The sequence below is a fragment of the Coregonus clupeaformis genome, chromosome 20 (assembly GCF_020615455.1).
Source record: "Coregonus clupeaformis isolate EN_2021a chromosome 20, ASM2061545v1, whole genome shotgun sequence".
NCBI classification, from domain to species: domain Eukaryota; kingdom Metazoa; phylum Chordata; class Actinopteri; order Salmoniformes; family Salmonidae; genus Coregonus; species Coregonus clupeaformis.
The window spans coordinates 13,695,107-13,715,873 of record NC_059211.1 but is presented as its reverse complement, the minus strand read 5'-3'; the positions used below and the strand labels follow the sequence as shown (position 1 = coordinate 13,715,873).

At 42.4% G+C, this 20,767-nt stretch overlaps 1 protein-coding gene across 2 annotated transcripts; it reads right to left on the bottom strand.

Annotated features, from left to right (window-relative positions):
• Nucleotides 1-1,572: 1,572 nt before the first annotated feature.
• Nucleotides 1,573-19,643, bottom strand: zgc:153738 (uncharacterized protein LOC558115 homolog). Of its 2 annotated transcripts, none has more exons than XM_045205323.1 (19): nt 19,459-19,643; nt 17,346-17,673; nt 14,961-15,080; nt 14,464-14,655; nt 14,107-14,178; nt 13,613-13,818; nt 13,345-13,429; nt 13,147-13,257; nt 12,982-13,057; nt 12,730-12,836; nt 7,479-7,565; nt 7,308-7,369; nt 7,042-7,124; nt 6,512-6,619; nt 4,469-4,668; nt 2,690-2,776; nt 2,401-2,578; nt 2,002-2,240; nt 1,573-1,882 (listed from the first exon to the last, which is right to left on the bottom strand). In XM_045205323.1, exons 1-19 carry the CDS (start codon nt 19,536-19,538, stop codon nt 1,763-1,765), a joined length of 2,541 nt encoding a protein of 846 aa, XP_045061258.1. In that variant the 5' UTR covers nt 19,539-19,643; the 3' UTR covers nt 1,573-1,762. The 2 variants fall into 2 exon arrangements, with proteins under 2 accessions (XP_045061258.1, XP_041695880.2); XM_041839946.2 differs by lacking the exon at nt 19,459-19,643 and adding an exon at nt 18,039-18,218.
• Between the last annotated feature and the right edge of the window lie 1,124 nt (nt 19,644-20,767).

Here is a 20,767-nt window from a genome sequence, read left to right as displayed (position 1 = left end):
TAATACTATTGGTCAACAACTCAGATTTTGAAACCGAACAACTCAGATGCTTATAAAAGGGTCTTAGACTCATTGATCTTTATCTTTTTTGTTCCTGAACTGCTGTGGTAAGATACTCTCTCTCTTTCTTTCTTTCTTTCTTTCTCTCGCCACCCAATGGACCTCTGTGAAATGGCCTTTCAGGCTATGATTTCTCTTTCTCTCTCTGATCATGCTTAGAATAATGCTTTGTTAATGTCAGTATTGCCTTGTAACTTAAGCTTTATGCCTTGTATGGGAATCCAATACTTTGTAGAGCCACCTTTGCAGCAATTACAGCTGCAAATCTCTTGGGGTCGGTCTCTATAAGCTTGGCACATCTAGCCACTGGGATTTTGCCCATTCTTCAAGGCAAAACTGCTCCAGCTCCTTCAAGTTGGATGGGTTCCACTGGTGTACAGCAATCTTTAAGTCATACCACAGATTCTCAATTGGATTGAGGTCTGTGCTTTGACTAGGGCATTCCAAGACATTTAAATGTTTCCCCTTAAACCACTTGAGTGTTGCTTTAGTAGTGTGCTTAGGGTCATTGTCCTGCTGGAAGGTGAACCTCCGTCCCAGTTTCAAATCTCTGGAAGACTGAAACAGGTTTCCCTCAAGAATTTCCCTGTATATAGCGCCATCCATCATTCTTTCAATTCTGACCATGCTGCCACCACCATGCTTCACTGTGGAATTGGTGTTCTCGGGGTGATGAGAGGTGTTGGCTTTGCGCCAGACATAGCGTTTTCCTTGATGGCCAAAAAGCTCAATTTTAGTCTCATCTGACCAGAGTACCTTCTTCCATATGTTTGGGGAGTCTCCCACATGCCTTTGCTTATTTTTTTCTTTAAGCAATGGCTTTTTTCTGGCCACTCTTCCGTAAAGCCCAGCCCTGTGGAGTGTACGGCTTAAAGTGGTCCTATGGACAGATACTCCAATCTCCGCTGTGGAGCTTTGCAGCTCCTTCAGGGTTATCTTTGGTCTCTTTGTTGCCTCTCTGATTAATGCCCTCCTTGCCTGGTCCATGAGTTTTGGTGGGCGGCCCTCTCTTGGCAGGTTTGTTGTGGTGCCATTTCTTTCAATTTTTTAATAATGGATTTAATGGTGCTCCGTGGGATGTTCAAAGTTTCTGATATTTTTTTATAACCCAACACTGATCTGCACTTCTCCACAACTTTGTCCCTGACCTGTTTGGAGAGCTCCTTGATTTTCATGGTGCCGCTTGCTTGGTGGTGCCCCTTGCTGAGTGGTGTTGCAGACTCTGGGGCCTTTCAGAACAGGTGTATATATACTGAGATCATGTGACACTTAGATTGCACACAGGTGGACTTTATTTAACTAATTATGTGACTTCTGAAGGCAATTGGTTGCACCAGATCTTATTTAGGGTCTTCATAGCAAAGGGGGTGAATACATATGCACGCACCACTTTTCCGTTATTTTTTTCATTTCACTATTTTGTGTATGTCCATTACATGAAATCCAAATAAAAATCCATTCAAATTACAGGTTGTAATGCAACAAAATAGGAAAAACGGCAAGGGGGATGAATACTTTTGCAAGGCACTGTATTCATGAACAGGAAATGACAGTGCATGAAGAGGAAATGAAATAAATTATGCAGATTTATTTGTTTGTTAAAATACAATAACTTCAAGGAAACAGGTCCGCTAAGGTTATTGGTGTCCGCCTAAGTTTTTTTTTCAGTGTTGCGTTCAGTTAAGGTAAGACGCCGATTGTTTTACTTCTTCCCTTTCTTCTTGGCATCTTTGCCTCCCTTTGTCGGTGCCTCCTCCTCTCCCTCCTTTCCTGAGGCAGCCTTGGCTCGCTTCTTGCCCAGAGGAGTTTTAGCATACCAATTCTGCAAACAAATGTTCATCATCAAAGTCTTGATGTCAAACACCTTTCTTGTAAAGAAAATGCATTCAGCATCAACAAACTAAGATAGAAAAGCTAAGTATTAAACATCTCAGAATTTACCTTCAGGGCCTCCTCCTCATCCTGAAACACTGGGTCGATCTTGGCCAGCGGGGCCACAAACTCGGCGGCGCTCAGGGGTCTCTTGGCCAGCTGCTGGACGCGGCGCTCCGTCAGTATGCTGCACACCACCTGCACCATATGACCCTGCGTGTAGCCATCAGAGATCTTGGCCAAGGAGCTCAGGTCCAGGGCAGCCGTCACCTGTCCTCCGTTCTTCTTGATCAGCTGCCTCCACATGACTAAGGGGAAAGCATAGATATTACCATTAGGACTTGAAGGGTACGTACATAAAGACTTCATAACACATTCATAAGCATGCATGCATAACACATTCACAGGCAGTACATACATAAGCAGTTCATAAATGCTTATGTCAACAACTGGGAGATACATTCTTACCATATCGTGAGGCGTAGTCGGGACGTGGAATGAGGATAATTTTGCTGTACACCTTGCATAGTGATTTGAGGTCGGCATTGAATGGATCTTGAGTCGTTCCCACGACTAGAACACGATCTTCCCCTTTGATCGATTTGAGGATCTTGGGCAAGTCTTTCTTCAAGCGTTTTGGATCTAACTGTGTACATGAGAACATTGTTTGGACTTAAGAATTTAGATATCTTCTCATACACTAGCATTATAAAAAATTTATAACATAAGCTACTAACTCATGGGTATGAATGGTTACCTCTTTTTCCTCCTTCGGTACTTTCTTGTAAAACATTTTCTCTGTATCTCCAATCCACACCACTGATGGCTGCATCAGTCTGGCAACCTACAAACAGAATGAATGAATGATCGAATGAACAAACAAAGGACTGGACATCTACAGTGAGGGAAAAAAGTATTTGATCCCCTGCTGATTTTGTACGTTTGCCCACTGACAAAGAAATGATCAGTCTATAATTTTAATGGTAGGTTTATTTGAACAGTATAATTTTAATGGTAGGTTTATTTGAACAGTGAGAGACAGAATAACAACAACAAAAATCCAGAAAAACGCATGTCAAAAATTTTATAAATTGATTTGCATTTTAATGAGGGAAATAAGTATTTGACCCCCTCTCAATCAGAAAGATTTCTGGCTCCCAGGTGTCTTTTATACAGGTAACGAGCTGAGATTAGGAGCACACTCTTAAAGGGAGTGCTCCTAATCTCCGTTTGTTACCTGTATAAAAGACACCTGTCCACAGAAGCAATCAATAAATCAGATTGCAAACTCTTCACCATGGCCAAGACCGAAGAGCTCTCCAAGGATGTCAGGGACAAGATTGTAGACAAGGCTGGAATGGGCTACAAGACCATCGCCAAGCAGCTTGGTGAGAAGGTGACAACAGTTGGTGCGATTATTCGCAAATGGAAGAAACACAAAAGACCTGTTAATCTCCCTCGGCCTGGGGCTCCATGCAAGATCTCACCTCGTGGAGTTGCAATGATCATGAGAACGGTGAGGAATCAGCCCAGAACTACACTGGAGGATCTTGTCAATGATCTCAAGGCAGTTGGGACCATAGTCACCAAGAAAACAATTGGTAACACACTACGCCGTGAAGGACTGAAATCCTGCAGCGCCCGCAAGGTCCCCCTGCTCAAGAAAGCACATATACAGGCCCGTTTGAAGTTTGCCAATGAACATCTGAATGATTCAGAGGAGAACTGGGTGAAAGTGTTGTGGTCAGATGAGACCAAAATCGAGCTCTTTGGCATCAACTCAACTCGCCGTGTTTGGAGGAGGAGGAACGCTGCCTATGACCCCAAGAACACCATCCCCACCGTCAAACATGGAGGTGGAAACATTATGCTTTGGGGGTGTTTTTCTGCTAAGGGGACAGGACAACTTCACCGCATCAAAGGGACGACCGTCAAATCGTGGGTGAGAACCTCCTTCCTTCAGCCAGGGCATTGAAAATGGGTCGTGGATGGGTATTCCAGCATGACAATGACCCAAAACACACGGCCAAGGCAACAAAGGAGTGGCTCAAGAAGAAGCACATTAAGGTCCTGGAGTGGCCTAGCCAGTCTCCAGACCTTAATCCCATTGAAAATCTGTGGAGGGAGCTGAAGGTTCTGCAAAGAGGAGTGGGACAAAATCCCTCCTGAGATGTGTGCAAACCTGGTGGCCAACTACAAGAAACGTCTGACCTCTGTGATTGCCAACAAGGGTTTTGCCACCAAGTACTAAGTCATGTTTTGCAGAGGGGTCAAATACTTATTTCCCTAATTAAAATGCAAATCAATTTGACATGCGTTTTTCTGGATTTTTTTGTTGTTATTCTGTCTCTCACTGTTCAAATAAACCTACCATTACAATTATAGACTGATCATGATCAGCAGGGGATCAAATACTTTTTTCCCTCACTGTACCTCAGAACCATCAGTCATTGTAAAATTTCAACATAAACAACACATCAAAACTCTCAAAATGGAGTGCGCTGTGTCGAGTCCTTTTCATTAAATCGTGTGTTACCTTGAACACCATGTGGAGCATCATGGTCAGGCCACTCTTGCCGGGGTATTTCCCTGCCAGGTTCTGAGGTGACAGATCAAATAGGTTGGCGCCCGTCTCCTGGCAGATGGCATGGACCAGCATCTTCTTGCCTACACCCGCGGGCCCTGCCAGCAGGATGGCCTTCACCAGAGGAGCCTTCTCATGGACCACCTGAGAACCTACAAGCAACATTTAGAACTTACAGTCATGGCCAAAAATATTGGCACCATTGCACTTTTTTCAAGTAACTCACAATTTTCCCTAAAAATAGGTTGAAATTGAACAAAGTATTTGGTCTCCACAATTCTTTATTTCACTGTTAATATTACAGAACCTTTGTTTTTGATTCAGAACTTAATATATCCATTTAAATTGGATATTGACACCCTAGACTTAATATTTGGAAGCACAGCCTTTGGTCAAAATAACTGCAATCAAGCACTTCCTATTGCCATTGATGAGCTTCCTGCACCTTTGTACTGGCAGTGTGGCCCACTCCTCTTGTGCAAACTGCTCCAGTTCTCCCAGATTAGAAGGGTGCTTTCTCCCAACTGCTGTTTTCAGATCTCTCCACAAGTTTTCAATAGGATTTTGATCTGGACTCATTGCTGGCCACTTCAGAATAGTCCAGCGTTTTGTCTTGAACCATTCCTGGGTGCTTTTTGAAGTGTGTTTGGGGTCATTGTCCTTCTGGAAGACCCATGACCTTCGACGGAGACCCAGCTTTCTGACACTGGGTCCGACATTGCGCTCCAAAATGACTTGGTATTCTCCTGATTTCATGATGCCATGCACACGTTCAAGGCACCCAGTGCCAGAGTCAGCAAAGCAACCCCAAAACATCACTGAACCTCCTCCATGTTTGACTGTAGGGAAGATGTTATTTTCTTTGAATGCTTCATTTTGTTTTCTGTAAACATTGAGATGGTGTGCTTTACCAAAAAGCTCTAATTTGGTCTCATCTGTCCACAGGACATTCTCCCAGAAGGATTTTGGCATGTTCAGGTGTGTTTTGGCAAATTGCAGTCGGGCTTTCTTTTGACTTTCTCTCAGCAGTGGGGTCCACCTTGCTCTCCTACTATATAACCCCTTTTCATTGAGTTGGCGACGGATGGTGCGAGTTGAAACTGTCGTACCTTGTGTCTGAAGGTCAGCTTGAATCTGTGTGGCAGTTGACCGAGGTTCTTTCTCCACCATTCGAACAATCCTTAGCTGAAATTTTCCATCAAGTTTTCTCTTGCGGACATGGAGGTTGGCAAAAGTGGCATGGGCCTTAAACTTCTTGATAACATTACGTACAGTGAAAACAGGAACATCAAGGTCTCTGGAGATGGACTTGCAGCCTTGAGATTGTCCATGCTTGGCTACAATCTTGTGTCTGACCTCCTCAGATAATTCTCTGGTTTTCTTTCTTTTCTCCATGCTCATTGCGCTACACACAGCGACACAAAACAGGAGAATGAGTCCTTTTCTCTATTCAAACTGGTTGAATTAGTGATTTCTATATTGCAGGCACCTGCAACTCACCACAGGTGAGTTAAATTCCAAAGTAAAGGAGAATCACTTGCTTGAAATCTAATTATTTCTAACTACTTCTAGAAGGTGCCAATAATATTGTCAGGGCAATTTTAGGATTTCTTTGTGGAATAAGCTAAGATTTAGCAAATATTTCCGATTTTTTTGTTTTGTTCAACTGCACACCGAAGACATACATATGTGGATACCAAAATATGTTGTAACTTCAACACTTTTCTGGAAGAAATTGTGCATTATTTGAAAAAAGTGCAAGGGTGCCAATATTTTTGGCTACAACTGTAGCTAGAACCTTTAGAACCTTGGAGAATAAATGTCTAGCTGAAAATGGCAGGTGTATTCTAAACAAAGACATTACCACATAGTTTCAATCTAGCAAGCTAAAATCAATCACGAGACTAATTAAATTGTATCTGTATTAAGGATTAAGGTCTCAAATTCTGTGAGACTCTTATCATCTGAGGACAACTCCAGATGTTCCAAACGTACCTAAAGGTAAGACGGCGTACAGAGCTATGACCTGTCTCACGTCGGACAGCGAAGGCATGGGCTCAATGTCAGTTTGTCTTAACGTCGTCCCCAGATAGCTATAGTCACCTGGGACACAGGAGAGAGAAGCTGTCAGGCTGATCAAATCTGGGGAAAGCATTTAGAAAAGCTGAAGAAAAGATTAATGTAAACTAGTAACATTTACCATCTTGATTCATGAATATGAGATTTCCCTAAAATATGCTTTAGTTTGTCCTCAATATTATTTTGCCAAGCACTAGCCAGGTGAGTGCAGTATTTGCACACTTATCAAGCTCAGTCCCTTTGGTCTACAATACATAACAGCACTTATGTTATGATTAATGGCAGTCTATACAAAATTATGTGTGCACAAAATGATTTAGCAAATGTTAAAGTGGAATCAGAGGAGAAAGGAGAGGTTAGAAAATATACCTTAATTTGAAGGTAATTGGTAAAGTTAGTGTGTATCTACAGACAGCACACTGGAGGGACCAAACAGTGTTGCTTACCTAAATAATCCTGCAGTTTAACATTATCTGCCTGTTTCAACAAGCCCTGTTCCACCAGCTCCTGATACAGAGACTCAATATTCCTATAGGATGTAAATATTTACATATTTCAGAATGGCTTTTTTCAGATCTAAAGCATTATAGTTGTATGTTGTGTCCTTCAAATTCTAAAGCCCCTATCATGTACATTCCATGGGTAAAAGTAAATGGTAAAAAGCTCAAATGGCCTATCCCTCTGGGAGAAATGTAGATGAGTCTGGTCTCACCTATCAGCTGTCAGATCTTTGTCTTTCTTTTTCTTCTTTCCACTTTTCGACCCTTTCTTTTTCTAAGCAGCAAAATAAATGACATCAGTACACTTCTCAAGTAAACAGATATCAAACATAAAAGTATTATTGAAATATCGTCATAGATAAATGTTCCCTCCTGTTTGTTACCTTTGCGCCTCCCTTGGCTTTGCCACCCTTATCTTTATCCACGGCCAGTTTCCAGTTAGCCAGCTCCTGCCTCATCAGCTCATCCACCTGTGTCAAGCACAACAGCTCACTCAGTACCCTATATGTTTACCTTATAAACAACATTAAAGGGATACTTCAGGATTTTGGCAATGAAGCCCTGTATGTACTTCCCCTGAGTCAGATAAACTCATGGATACCATTTGTATGTCTCTACATCCAGTATGAAGGAAGTTAGAGGTAGTTTCGCGTTTCAATGCTAACTAGCGTTAGCGCAATGAATGGAAGTCTATGGTATCTACTAGCATGCTATCAATTACCATATACTTCTAGTCATTGCGCTAACGCTTGTTAGCAACTTCCTTCAAACTGCACGTAGAGACATACAAATGGTATCAACAAGTTCATCTGACTCTGGGGAAGTAGGCTAAAATCCTGAAGTATCCCTTTAATATGTACCTTATTTTTATCCACTCAGTGCACTGGTAAGATGGCGAAGTAGTGCAGTTGTGTTTTTATCGTCTGTCTGTAAATAGCCTGTAAATACCCTATTTTCGTAAATTTTTCGTACATATTTCCCTATCAGACTTTTCATCCTTCTACAAGATATACTTTCCTGCAACCCGCCTCACTCAATGTGGAACGGATTCTATTATTGACTTACCTTTATCTAGAATCTAGAATCTCCAGTTGAAACTAGCTAGCCAGCTAACTAGCTACTTGCTTTTTGCTATTAGCCACAGCTAGCGGTGTTTTCACCCAGAACATTGGATTTTTTTCCGCGGGATTAATTTTAATCACTGGACATTGATCACCGGATATTCGGCCAGTCTGCACAGCGCGTTATCGACCCAGAACATATCAGTTTTTCCGCGGAATCACTGATTCACTGGAACTTTAACTCCGGATTCATCGCTTCCAGCTGGCTACAACAAAACGGACGCTGTGGTCTGGCTAATCAACCTGAGCTAGGCCCATCTCCCGGCTATCTACCTCTCTATCAACCGGACGGGACCACATAGTATTGACACGGAGCCCCGCCGATCCTACACGACTGGTCTGCCGGCGAAATCGTCTGATGTGGTTACGACGTAACCACGAAGATTCCATCCATCTGCTAGCCCTGGCCCGTTAGCACACGCTTACTCACTAAACTGAACTAGCTACTGGACTAGCTACTTGCTATTAGCCACAGCTAGCAGTGTTTCACCCAGAACATTTGATTTTTTTCCGCGGGATTAATTTTAATCACTGGACTTTGATCACCGGATATTCGGCCAGTCAGCACTGGCGCGTTATCGACCCAGAACATATCAGTTTTTCCGCCGGAATCACTGGACCTTTAACTCCGGATTCTTCGCTACCAGCTGGCTACAACAAAACGGACGTAGCACACGCTAGCCGTGGCCTCTTACTCACTAGCACTTCACCACCGGACCTTATGATAACCCAGCTATACAGCTGATATCTGCTGGACTGTTCCTTTTTACGGTACTACATCCTGTTTATGTTTAGCCTCAGCCCAAACATGGTTAGTTTATTGTTGTTTCGGTTATTTCTAATTGTACTATATCACTGTAGACCCCCCAGCCTAGCTAAACCTGCCTTAGTTAGCTCCTTTGTCCCTCCACCCATACACTCAGAGACCGAATCAATTGATGCCTCTAGAGATACTATCTCTTTCAGTGTTACCCAACGCTTAGGTTTACCTCCACTTTACTCATATCCTTCCATATCCTTGTCTGTACATAATGCCCTGAATCTTTTCTATAACACCCGGAAATCTGCCCCCTTTATTCTATGTACCCAACGCACTAGAAGACCAGTTCTTAAAGCCTTTAGCCGTATCCTTATTCTAGTCCTCCTCTGTTCCTCTGGTGATGTAGAGGCTAACCCAGGCCCTGTAGCCCCCAGTATCACTCCTACTCCCCAGGAGCTATCATTTGTTGACTTCTGTAATCGCAAAAGTCTTGGTTTCTTGCACATAAATATCAGAAGTCTACTTCCTAAGTTTGAGTTATTCACTGCGTTAGCACACTCTGCCAACCCTGATGTTCTAGCAGTGTCTGAATCCTGGCTCAGGAAGGCCACCAAAAATTCTGAAATTTCCATCCCCAACTATAACATTTTCCGTCTAGATAGAACTGCCAAAGGGGGTGGAGTTGCAATCTACTGTAGAGATAGCCTTCAGAGCTCTATCATACTATCCAGGTCTGTACCCAAACAGTTTGAGCTTCTACTTCTAAAAATCCACCTTTCCAGAAATAAGTCTCTCACTGTTGCCGCTTGCTACAGACCCCCCTCAGCCCCAGCTGTGCCCTGGACACCATATGTGAATTGATTGCCCCCATTTATCCTCTGAGTTTGTACTGCTTGGTGACCTAAATTGGGATATGCTTAATACCCCAGCCATCCTACAATCCAAGCTAGATGCCCTCAACCTCACGCAAATTATCAACGAACCTACCAGGTACAACCCTAAATCCTTAAACATGGGTACCCTCATAGATATCATCCTGACTAACATACCCTCTAAATACACCTCAGCTGTCTTCAACCAGGATCTCAGCGATCACTGCCTTATTGCCTGCGTCCGTAACGGGTCCGCGGTCAAACAACCACCCCTCATCACTGTCAAACGCTCCCTAAAACACTTTAGCGAGGAGGCCTTCCTAATTGACCTGGCCCAGGTATCCTGGATGGATATAGATCTCATTCCGTCAGTAGAGGATGCCTGGTTGTTCCTTAAAAGTAATTTCCTCTCAATCTTAAATAAACATGCCCCATTCAAAAAATACAGAACTAAGAACCGATATAGCCCCTGGTTCTCCTCAGACTTGACTGCCCTTGACCAGCACAAAAAACATCCTGTGGCGTACAGCATTAGCATCAAATAGCCCCCGCGATATGCAACTTTTCAGGGAAGTTAGGAACCAATATACACAAGCAGTCAGGAAAGCAAAGGCTAACTTTTTCAAACAGAAATTTGCATCCTGTAGCACTAACTCCAAAAAGTTTTGGGACACTGTAAAGTCCATGGAGAATAAGAGCACTTCCTCCCAGCTGCCCACTGCACTGAGGCTAGGAAACACTATCACCACCGATAAATCTACAATAATCGAGAATTTCAACAAGCATTTTGCTACAGCTGGCCATGCTTTCCATCTGGCTACCACTAACCCGGCCACCAACTCTGCACCCTCTGCTGCAACTTGCCCATGCCCCCCGCTTCTCCTTCACACAAATTCAGACAGCTGATGTTTTGAAAGCGCTGCAAAATCTGGACCCCTACAAATCAGCTGGGCTAGACAATCTGGACCCTTTCTTCCTAAAACTAGCCGCCGAAATTGTCGCAACCCCTATTACTAGTCTGTTCAACCTCTCTTTCATAACGTCTGAGATCCCCAGAGATTGGAAAGCTGCCACGGTCATCCCCCTCTTCAAAGGGGGGTGACACTCTAGATCCAAACTGCTACAGACCTATATCCATCCTGCCCTGCCTTTCGAAAGTATTCGAAAGCCAAGTTAATAAACAGATCATCGACCATTTCGAATACCACCGTACCTTCTCCGCTATGCAATCCGGTTTCCGAGCTGGTCACGGGTGCACTTCAGCCACGCTCAAGGTCCTAAACGATATTATAACCGCGATTGATAATAGACAGTACTGTGCAGCCGTCTTCATCGACCTGGCCAAGGCTTTCGACTCTGTCAACCACCGCATTCTTATTGGCAGACTAAATAGCCTTGGTTTCTCAAATGACTGCCTCGCCTGGTTCACCAACTACTTCTCAGATAGAGTTCAGTGTGTCAAATCGGAGGGCCTGTTGTCTGGACCTATGGCAGTCTCTATGGGGGTGCCACAGGGTTCAATTCTTGGGCCGACACTTTTCTCCGTGTATATCAATGATGTCGCTCTTGCTGCTGGTGACTCTCAGATCCACCTCTACGCAGACGACACCATTTTGTATACATCTGGCCCTTCATTGGACACTGTGTTAACAAACCTCCAAACGAGCTTCAATGCCATACAACAATCCTTCAGTAGCCTTCAACTGCTCTTAAACACTAGTAAAACTAAATGCATGCTTTTCAATCGAACGCTGCTAGCACCCGCCCACCCGACTAGAATCACCACTCTCGACGGGTCTGACCTAGAGTATGTGGACAACTACAAATATCTAGGTGTCTGGTTAGACTGTAAACTCAACTTCCAGACTCACATAAAGAATCTCCAATCCAAAGTTAAATCTAGAATCGGCTTCCTATTTCGCAACAAAGCCTCCTTCACTCATGCTGCCAAACATGCCCTCGTAAAACTGACTATCCTACCGATCCTTGACTTCGGCGATGTCATTTATAAAATAGCCTCCAACACTCTACTCAGCAAATTGGATGTAGTCTATCACAGTGCCATCCGTTTTGTCTCCAAAGCCCCATACACTACCCACCACTGTGACCTGTACGCTCTTGTTGGCTGGTCCTCACTACATGTTCGTCGTCAAACCCACTGGCTCCAGGCCATCTATAAATCACTGCTAGGCAAATCCCCGCCTTATCTTAGCTCATTGGTCACCATAGCAGCACCCACCCGTAGTCTGCGCTCCAGCAGGTATATCTCACTGGTCATTCCCAAAGCCAACACCTCCTTTGGCCGCCATTCCTTCCAGTTCTCTGCTGCCAATGACTGGAACGAATTGCAAAAATCTCTGAAGCTGGAGACTCTTATCTCCCTCAATAACTTTAAGCATCAGTTGTCAGAGCACCTTACCGATCACTGCACCTGTACACAGCCCATCTGAAATTAGCCCACCCAACTACCTCATCCCTATATTGTTATTTAATTTGCTCTTTTGCACCCCAGTATCTCTATTTGCACATAATATCTTGCACATCTAGCATTCCAGTGTTAATACTATTGTAATTATTCTGCACTATAGCCTATTTATTGCCTTAACTCCATAACTTGCTACATTTGCACACACTGTATATATATTTTCTGTTGTATTTCTGACTTTATGTTTTTTTTTTTTTTTACCCCATATGTAACTCTGTGTTGTTTTTGTTGCACTACTTTGCTTTGTCTTGGCCAGGTCGCAGTTGTAAATGAGAACCTGTTCTCAACTGGCTTACCTGGTTAAATAAAGGTGAAAAAAATAAAAAAAATAAAAAAATAAGAGCAAGGCTACCTGGCCTGTCTCACTTCTCAGAGTGACAGAATAATTTGTCTCACCTGCAACCTGATCTCCACCTCAATCTCCTTCCTCTTCTCCTCCTTGATCAGCTCAGCTTCGTGCCTCTGGCTGAAGTTCTTGGACTCAGTACGATTCTGCCACACCTCTGTCAGTCATACAAACATCTACTTTCAATGTACTGTAGAATATTGATACATAAGAAAACACACTGTATTTATAAGGTCTTTGTCTGCCAGAGAAGAATAATAAACTACAAGGACGCTTTGGATGCCGTTATCCGTTTCTCTTACCACCAAAGGTCTTGTGTCCTACTTCCAGTTCTCCTAGGAAAGCAGATGGCAGCATCTTTAGCCCAGGTTCCTCCTCCTGTGGTTCAACAAAGCTACAATCATTGATCGGACAGAGTAAAAGCATCTCGTTGACCATGGCTATGTATTCTAAAGTATTTAATGTACCTCATCTCCTCCCTTTCCCTTGTCTTTCTTCCCTTTGTCCTTATTTTCCTCCTTCCCTTTTAGCTTTTTGTTGGTGTCCTCCTCATCTTTTGCTGCTAGTTCCTCCATTAACTTAAAGACAGCAGATCCACTTACTGTAAGTCAATCTGCATGTATTACTACCATCACACATCAGAAGTTTCATTCATTAATGAATACCTGTTGAGGTGTTTTCTCTGCAAAGATGAGAGTCGAGCCTCCGTCCTCCTCCTCTGGGTAGTCAGGGAAAGTTCCTGTTGCATCACTAACAACCAAACATATTACCATCAACTGCATACTGTCATATACAGTATGCATATCACTGCCATGATAATGTCACCCCATTATTTCCATCTAATATGGAATAATATAATGACAATGTGTGAAAACAATTATCCTAACGTAACCACTGTCGTGATTCACAACCATCTCCCTGTAATAAACTCACTGGCATTCGATGAACCACTGTCTGATCTGGTCCTTCATGGTCTCCCTCATGTCGGGCCCCTCCACCTCTCTGAGTTTGTCTGTGATGGCCACAATGGACTTCTGGTAGTCCTCTTCGTGCTCCTCCTGCTTGCCCCTCCGATGGGCCTCGTTGGCCTGGGCAGCTGTTGTGGCAGGACAGGGCTGGATGTGTCTGGGCTCCATGGCCTGAGGGGGCAGGAGGAAAAGGTGCAACACTGCTGTGGTGGATGAGGCTGTCACCAAGCGGAGTAGGGTGAAGTTGCCCCTAGACACTGATCTTGGGTCAGTTTTGCATTTTCCCAACTAATGGTTAAGGTTAGGATTGGTGCAGCGGTAGCTGATCCTAGATCTGTACATAGGGAAAACGTCTCCCAGGAGCATCACAAAGCAGTCCTACGGTGCCATCTGCTGGTAGCTTAAAAGAGGCACTACACTATAGAAATGTTACAGATAGAGCTTATCTATCCGACTCACCATGCCCAAAAATATCATCTCCTCCTCTCGCTCCCTCTTTGTTTTTTTCCTCTGCACATAACCCTTCCATACCTGGAAGGGACAAAAGTAGCACCTTCGTTCAACTATTGTATGGTATCTTTAATGACTGACACTCACAGAGCATTCATACAAATGGCAAGCAATAACAATAACTACAGCAGGCTAGTTAAAGACCTCTGATTTCAGAGTATGCTCCCAATATGCTCCACATCATCACTTGGCTATACCAGTGACGTATAGTTTGGACTAAGCAGTCTCATTTACCTAGCGAGTGTGAGACCTATGGTCTAGGACTGATTGAAGGTACAGTATCTGACTTTGCCAGGCTGACCATACCTTCTGGATGCGAACCACAGCCGTGCCGATGGCCGCTGCCCCCAGGTCCCTGTCCTTGGCCCTCCTCTGCCTCTCCTCATCGCGCTGGATCTCCCTCATGAATTTGGCCCTCAGGCGCCCCTGGCGGGCCCTCTCTGACACCTGGATGATCTTTATGGCTTCCTCCAGGTTCAGTGCCCGCACTCCTACAGGCTGGGGCCCCAACAAACATGGGGTATTAAAGGTGGTCCTGTGTGGCTCAGTATCTAGCAATGCCAGAGTCGTGGGTTCGATTCCCGCTGGGGTCACATACTTTAATATATGCACTCACTGTACTGTGATTCGCTTTGGACCAAAGTATCTGCTAACTGGCATTTAACTATTATATTGAAAGGAAGTTTCTGTGATAAACTGAAGATGATATCTTAGCTAGTTACTGTGTAGTTATGTGTAGTTACATGTAATTACACCAAGTCTAATGTTACGTGATACAGAAAAGCTAGCTAGGCCTAACTCACTTTGGGTCTCTCTACTACCGCCATGAGGTTGAGAATGTTGGAGAGCATATTCCCTTTCTCCTGCAGCACCTTGCTGCGTTCACTGAGGAAATATCGAGGGATGGGGATCTCAATGTCCTCCTGTAATGAGACATGAGATGCATTATGTCCAAAAAAGATACAGTGACATTTTATTACAGCAAATGAAACATGGGCTACATACCAAAATGGCACCCTGGTCCCTACATAAGCCACAACTTTTGACCAGAGGCCAAAAGCAGTGCACCATATAGGGAATAGCTATTCCCTAGTGTGCCATTTGGGACACGGCCATTTAGTGTAGGAGAGTGGCTCTCAAACTTTTTGACCCGCGACCCCCAAAAGCAGTGGTTCAAAGCTCGAGACCCCCGCGCACATGCATGCACAATCGCGGTGCAAATGTAGCCTGTCATTACAGCCATAAACAGTGATGCATTTTCAAAACGCACAGAAATAAACTGTGTTTTACACCTGTATTTTTTGCTGAAAGTCATTAATGTTAGCAGCCAATATCAACTAGGGTTTATCATGTCACTTCTCTGGAGTCCAGAGCAAGCAGAATCATACGGCCTGCCTGTATGCAGCAGAGGTTGCAGGATAGGGTGGAAAGCATGGTCTGTCTGCACCACACACTATCACTTTGGAGGGCTGCCTGCCCGCAGAATGCTACAGCTATCTTTAGACATATAGCCAGTAGCCACCCAAACTAGGCCTACACTGTAAAGGGTTTACCGTGAATTTGAAAGTAGCTTACAGGTAGCTCGGTGGCAAGTAAAATTCTGTATTTCATATTAAAGTAAACCCACTGTAATATAAATACAATATCAAAGCAAGTACTGTGTAATGACAGACAGACAGTACAATACTGTACAATTATTGTATTATACTGTAAAAAAATAAAATAAAAATGCTACCATAATCAGAATGAATGAATGGATGAATGAAATTCATTGAGGGGAGGGGTTTGTATTTCACAGTATTTTACTGTAATTACAAGGGATTGGTGCAAGCAGGTTTGCTGCTAGGTGAAGTGTTTACACATTACAGCATTTTAAATAATATTTTGTGTTTTATATCACTTGCACTTCTAGAGGCCTTAACAAAGGCTTCCAAACTGGCAGTGACTACAGGGAAAAACAGACTAAAAGGACATGGCTAAATGCTCATCCATTTAAGGTTTAATACTCCAATCTGTCCCCTATACATTTAAATTGATGAGGCATTATAACCACATAAGAGTTAAATAGGTACAGCATTCTCACTCACGGGTGCAACAAATATAGGCTCTTACAAGGCACACCTCAAAATATGTTAATGATTCAGAAAAAACAATGCCATGCGCCCACTAGAGCATTGTAAAGAAAATCCTCTTGTTTTTATGGTAACTTACTGGCAGCCAGTTACCTCTAACTTACTGTAAAAAAATGTACAGTATGTTATCATATATTTTTAAGAAACTTTGGTTTAACAGTACATTACTGTTAACTTTACAGTAATGTACTGTTAAACCAAAGTTTCTTTGGAATTTTCAGTAACATACTGTACCTATTTTTACATTAACTTACAGGTAACTAGCTGCCAGTCAGTTACCGTAAAAACAACAGAATTTTGTTACAGTGTGGTCAAAAGTTTTTGGGCACTCCAAAGACACGGTACGGTACTGTATTCTGTGGGGTGGAATTACCGTACCATTCGAAATACAGCAATTTTCCCACAATGCACCATCATTTACAGTATGCTACAGTTAAACATTTTAGAGTTATTTTTTCTGTTGATAATACCTAAAATTACCATAGAAATTACCACTTTCAGTTACAGTGTATCTGAAATATGAAAATTATCAATAAAATCGCCAGGTAGCCTATTATTGTTCTGGCAAAGATGCCTCCGTAGTAGATTTTTAAACTGTATTTTATATGGGTAGGTCTACTCTGTTTTTGTCAGGCAAAACCGGAGAAAATGAAGCAAGAAAATAAGGATATGCGCACCCGTCTTTGTGCGCCAAAGCTGATGACTTGTTATTGGTCAACAATCAAGACACACAACATTTTAGTTCTGAAACACAGATTAGATGTTTTTGAGACATTAATTTTGTGCAATACCGTTGGCCTATATTATAAACCTGATCAAATAGGCAAATGTCTATAAAATAAAGATGGTAGGCTATATGTAGCCTATTAAAATATGTATGAAAAATATGTATTTGTCCCATTCAGTTTCACACTTGCAACCCCTAAAAACCTTCTTGCGACCCCCACTTTGAGAACCCCTGCTGTAGGAGACTTATCATGTTCTGTCTTTTCAACTTTCATGAACAAAAAGCTAAACATTTCAAATCAATGGATTTGGGGGGGGGGGTGAACTTACAGGCGTGAGCTTCAAGTCCTGGATGACATCGTCCATGTAATGGTACTCAGAGAACTCTTTCTCCACCATCTCATTCTTGAGTTCAAGCACCCGTCCCATCACGCCATCAAGGACCTCCCGGATCACTCTCCTCTTCTGGGGATGAACCACCTGATCATAGGCCTCCTCCAGCTGCCTGAAGATCTGCACGTAGCGCACGTAGAGGGTGGCCAGGCGTTGGAAGAACACCACTCGGTCCTTCTCTGGGCGAGGAGGCTGAACAGGGAACTCTTGAGCCAGAAGGGAGTTCAACTCGACCTGGGCATTAGCCCACAGTTTGTTGTATGTACTGGAAGAGAGACAGTCATTGGAAGGATATTTAGCATGAAAATTAAATCAGCTGAAGTAGCTTGGACTTGGGAAATAAGTAAAAGCTAAGAATTGAGCTTCCCAACTGAAAACTGAGTGTTTACCATTAATAGCATGATCATGTCCATAACAATGAAAAAAGGCTTACATTAGGTCTATCACATTGATATGTGTCTATTAAGAACATTATGGTATGCAAAATCTGCTACTAGTTAGTTTGATAGACAGGTGGTTTGCTAATTGGCAGAAATCCAGGCTACATAAAGTAAAAATAGCTAGCTAAATTAGTAGCTAAAGTTAGCTAGCTTGCTAGCCAGCTAACTGAAGCCAATTAACGTTACTAACCTGTGAGACATGATGCAACTATCTCTATATAGCCAATAAAGCCTTTTGATTTCAATGTTTGCTAACTAATACACAAAAAGTCGTGGCTTGTCTCTAAATAAATGTTAGCAGCTTGTACAAACATCGTTAGCTAGATAGCTAGCTTGATAAACTCAAACCAGGCAGTCTACAATTTTTTTATTTGTGTCGCGTCTGTGCTCATAGCAACGGACTAGTTCTGGAAACAGCCCACGTGGGATCATTGACGCGCATGCCCCTGTTGCCAAATTACAAACTGTTTCAAATTAATTATGTGTGAATACCATTGTAACAATAGCAGGATGAGTAAAAGCAAAGTGAAAGTATTGATGGGTGAAAGTAAGTGTTTTGGCGATCATTAATGATATAAAATTATATGTAATTTATTTTGTAGCCTAAACCAAAATTATCCAAAAGTAATTTAAAATATATCGTCTATTTTGGGGGCTTTTCACCATTTTCATGCCCCATTTGAGAGTGTAGCCTAGCCCTAGCTTGTTACTGACTGAGCCAGGCAGAGCCTCGAGGGCTGCAAGGTAATTATCAGGCCACCAGATGACATCCTTTCTTTGAAAGCTATGTGAGATTTTCAAGACTACTTTGACTAATGATATGGAACATGCTTTTAACTTAAAATATTTCATTTTTTATGTTTTATTAGGCTTTAGGGCTATGCATTATAAAAACGTGGAATGAAATATGCTTTGAAGTAGGTGTTTCATTACTGTATTGCGTTATAAAATGACAATGCAGTATGTCTCTATTGTTATGAGGGCTACACATTTTGAGGGGAGAATATTGAGCTGAGCTCATCATCAGCATCATGATCCGCATAATGGCCCTAGTGGTGCATTTTGAGAGGATCAGATTTGAATGGATATGATGTGAAATATATTTTGCATTTTGATGTCTGTATGCCATATTTCAACTGATGCCCTGTGCTGATGCATGATTTATAGATATAGCCTATATCTTCCTATGTTTATGGTTTGCTTTCCATTGCCATGTAATTTACACCCAGTCACAACTGACTCATAAGCCTATTAATTTGATCAATGCAAAGCCATACATGAGAGATGAAGGTTATAGGTAAATCAAATATGGCACTATCATAACACCGAGGGAGAACGTATAATATTAGGCTATCACATAGTCTACATTTTCCTGACAGCATGTCATGACAAGCATGTGTACAAAATCACTCAATAAATGTTCGGGCCGTCATCATTACTCCATTTGGGCCTATGCTGTAACAAATTCCTAAAAATAACACATATAGGCTGCCTGTATCAACACTGTCTCTTGTTTATTTTAACCACAATTGTCCTAGACCACCAAATCACCTGATTTTCTTACTTAAAAAACAGTCTATACCAGAAAAAATATGAGATTTTGAACTCACTCAAGCGCGCGAAACAGTCCGAGGGCTGTTCTTGAAAGCGCATTCTCTGCTGCGTTTAGGCGGTCACAAGACTTTGACATCCATGAACAAAAACAAAGACGGCAATTAGCCGACACAGGTCAGGTTTAAGCCCATATGCCACTGAAACACTTCTGCCTTCAACAGGTCTTGCAACTTTGGAAACTTTTTTCACTCGCGGTTGCGCGCTTTGGATGACATTTTCCCCAATGGAAATCTCAGCATTAATCCCTCCTATCCAAACTTGACATTGCAACATTGTTTTTCCTAAGCAGGAATAAGAAGTGAAGTGGTGTTCTTAGCCCACTTTCAGTGATGGTTTTGGACGTAAAGGAGGGGCGCATGCCAAAGGTAGCGACCACCATTGAATAAATTAAACCAAAGATATCAACAGTTGCCTACCACCCACTCGAAATCGATTGTATTAGAAGCTCGCTGAACGTATAAAACGGGACGTATGATTTCAAGACCGGCTGCAGACAACGGAATCTTCGCTCAATAAGCTACACAACCGACAACGCCTAAAGAGATTCGATACAGACAACTCGTGTCCACTTTTCAGGACATAAGCATCCTTTAATAACTTAAAGTAAGTTTGATTTTGTTTTCCAAGTAAGTTTGAGGTGATTTATATGTCCATGTTATTGATTTGCTTTGTAGAAGTAGCCTACTGTCATCATCACTTGACAGTTACTATTCATGATAATGGAATTACGCTGAGAGTCAGATTTTTCACTTTAAAATGTATGCCATGAGAGTTGTATGGTGTGTTAAACTTTGAAATCAATGTTTTTTGTTTGGTATACATTTTAAAGTGAAAAATCTTGAATCTCAGAGTAACTGGTATTGCCCCCAAAGCAAATGTTCTCACACCTGATTGAATTGAAGACACCACACCTGGTTTTATTGTTTTATTATATTAGATCAATATATCAGCATTACTGTGGCTTTGTATAGTAGTATGACAAACACCATGTTGAGGAATTGACAATTGTTTTGTTGGCAACATTTTTATTCCCTCTACATGTGATTATTTTAAGTAAAAAATATCTTACTCATAGTTGCATTTATTAACCTGTTTAATGTAATTCAGAGAATATGTTCACTTGTATGCTTCAGTTAATAGGCTACTTCTCACTGTTTCCACCACCATTAATGTTATACCTATCTTTTGGGGGGTGATAGAAATGTATGCAAAGTCACTTTGCAATTACTCACACCTTGTGGTTAGACACCATTTGTTTCTTTCCCGCACTGCATCTAACTTGATTTGTCTTGGCTTGTTTGCCCA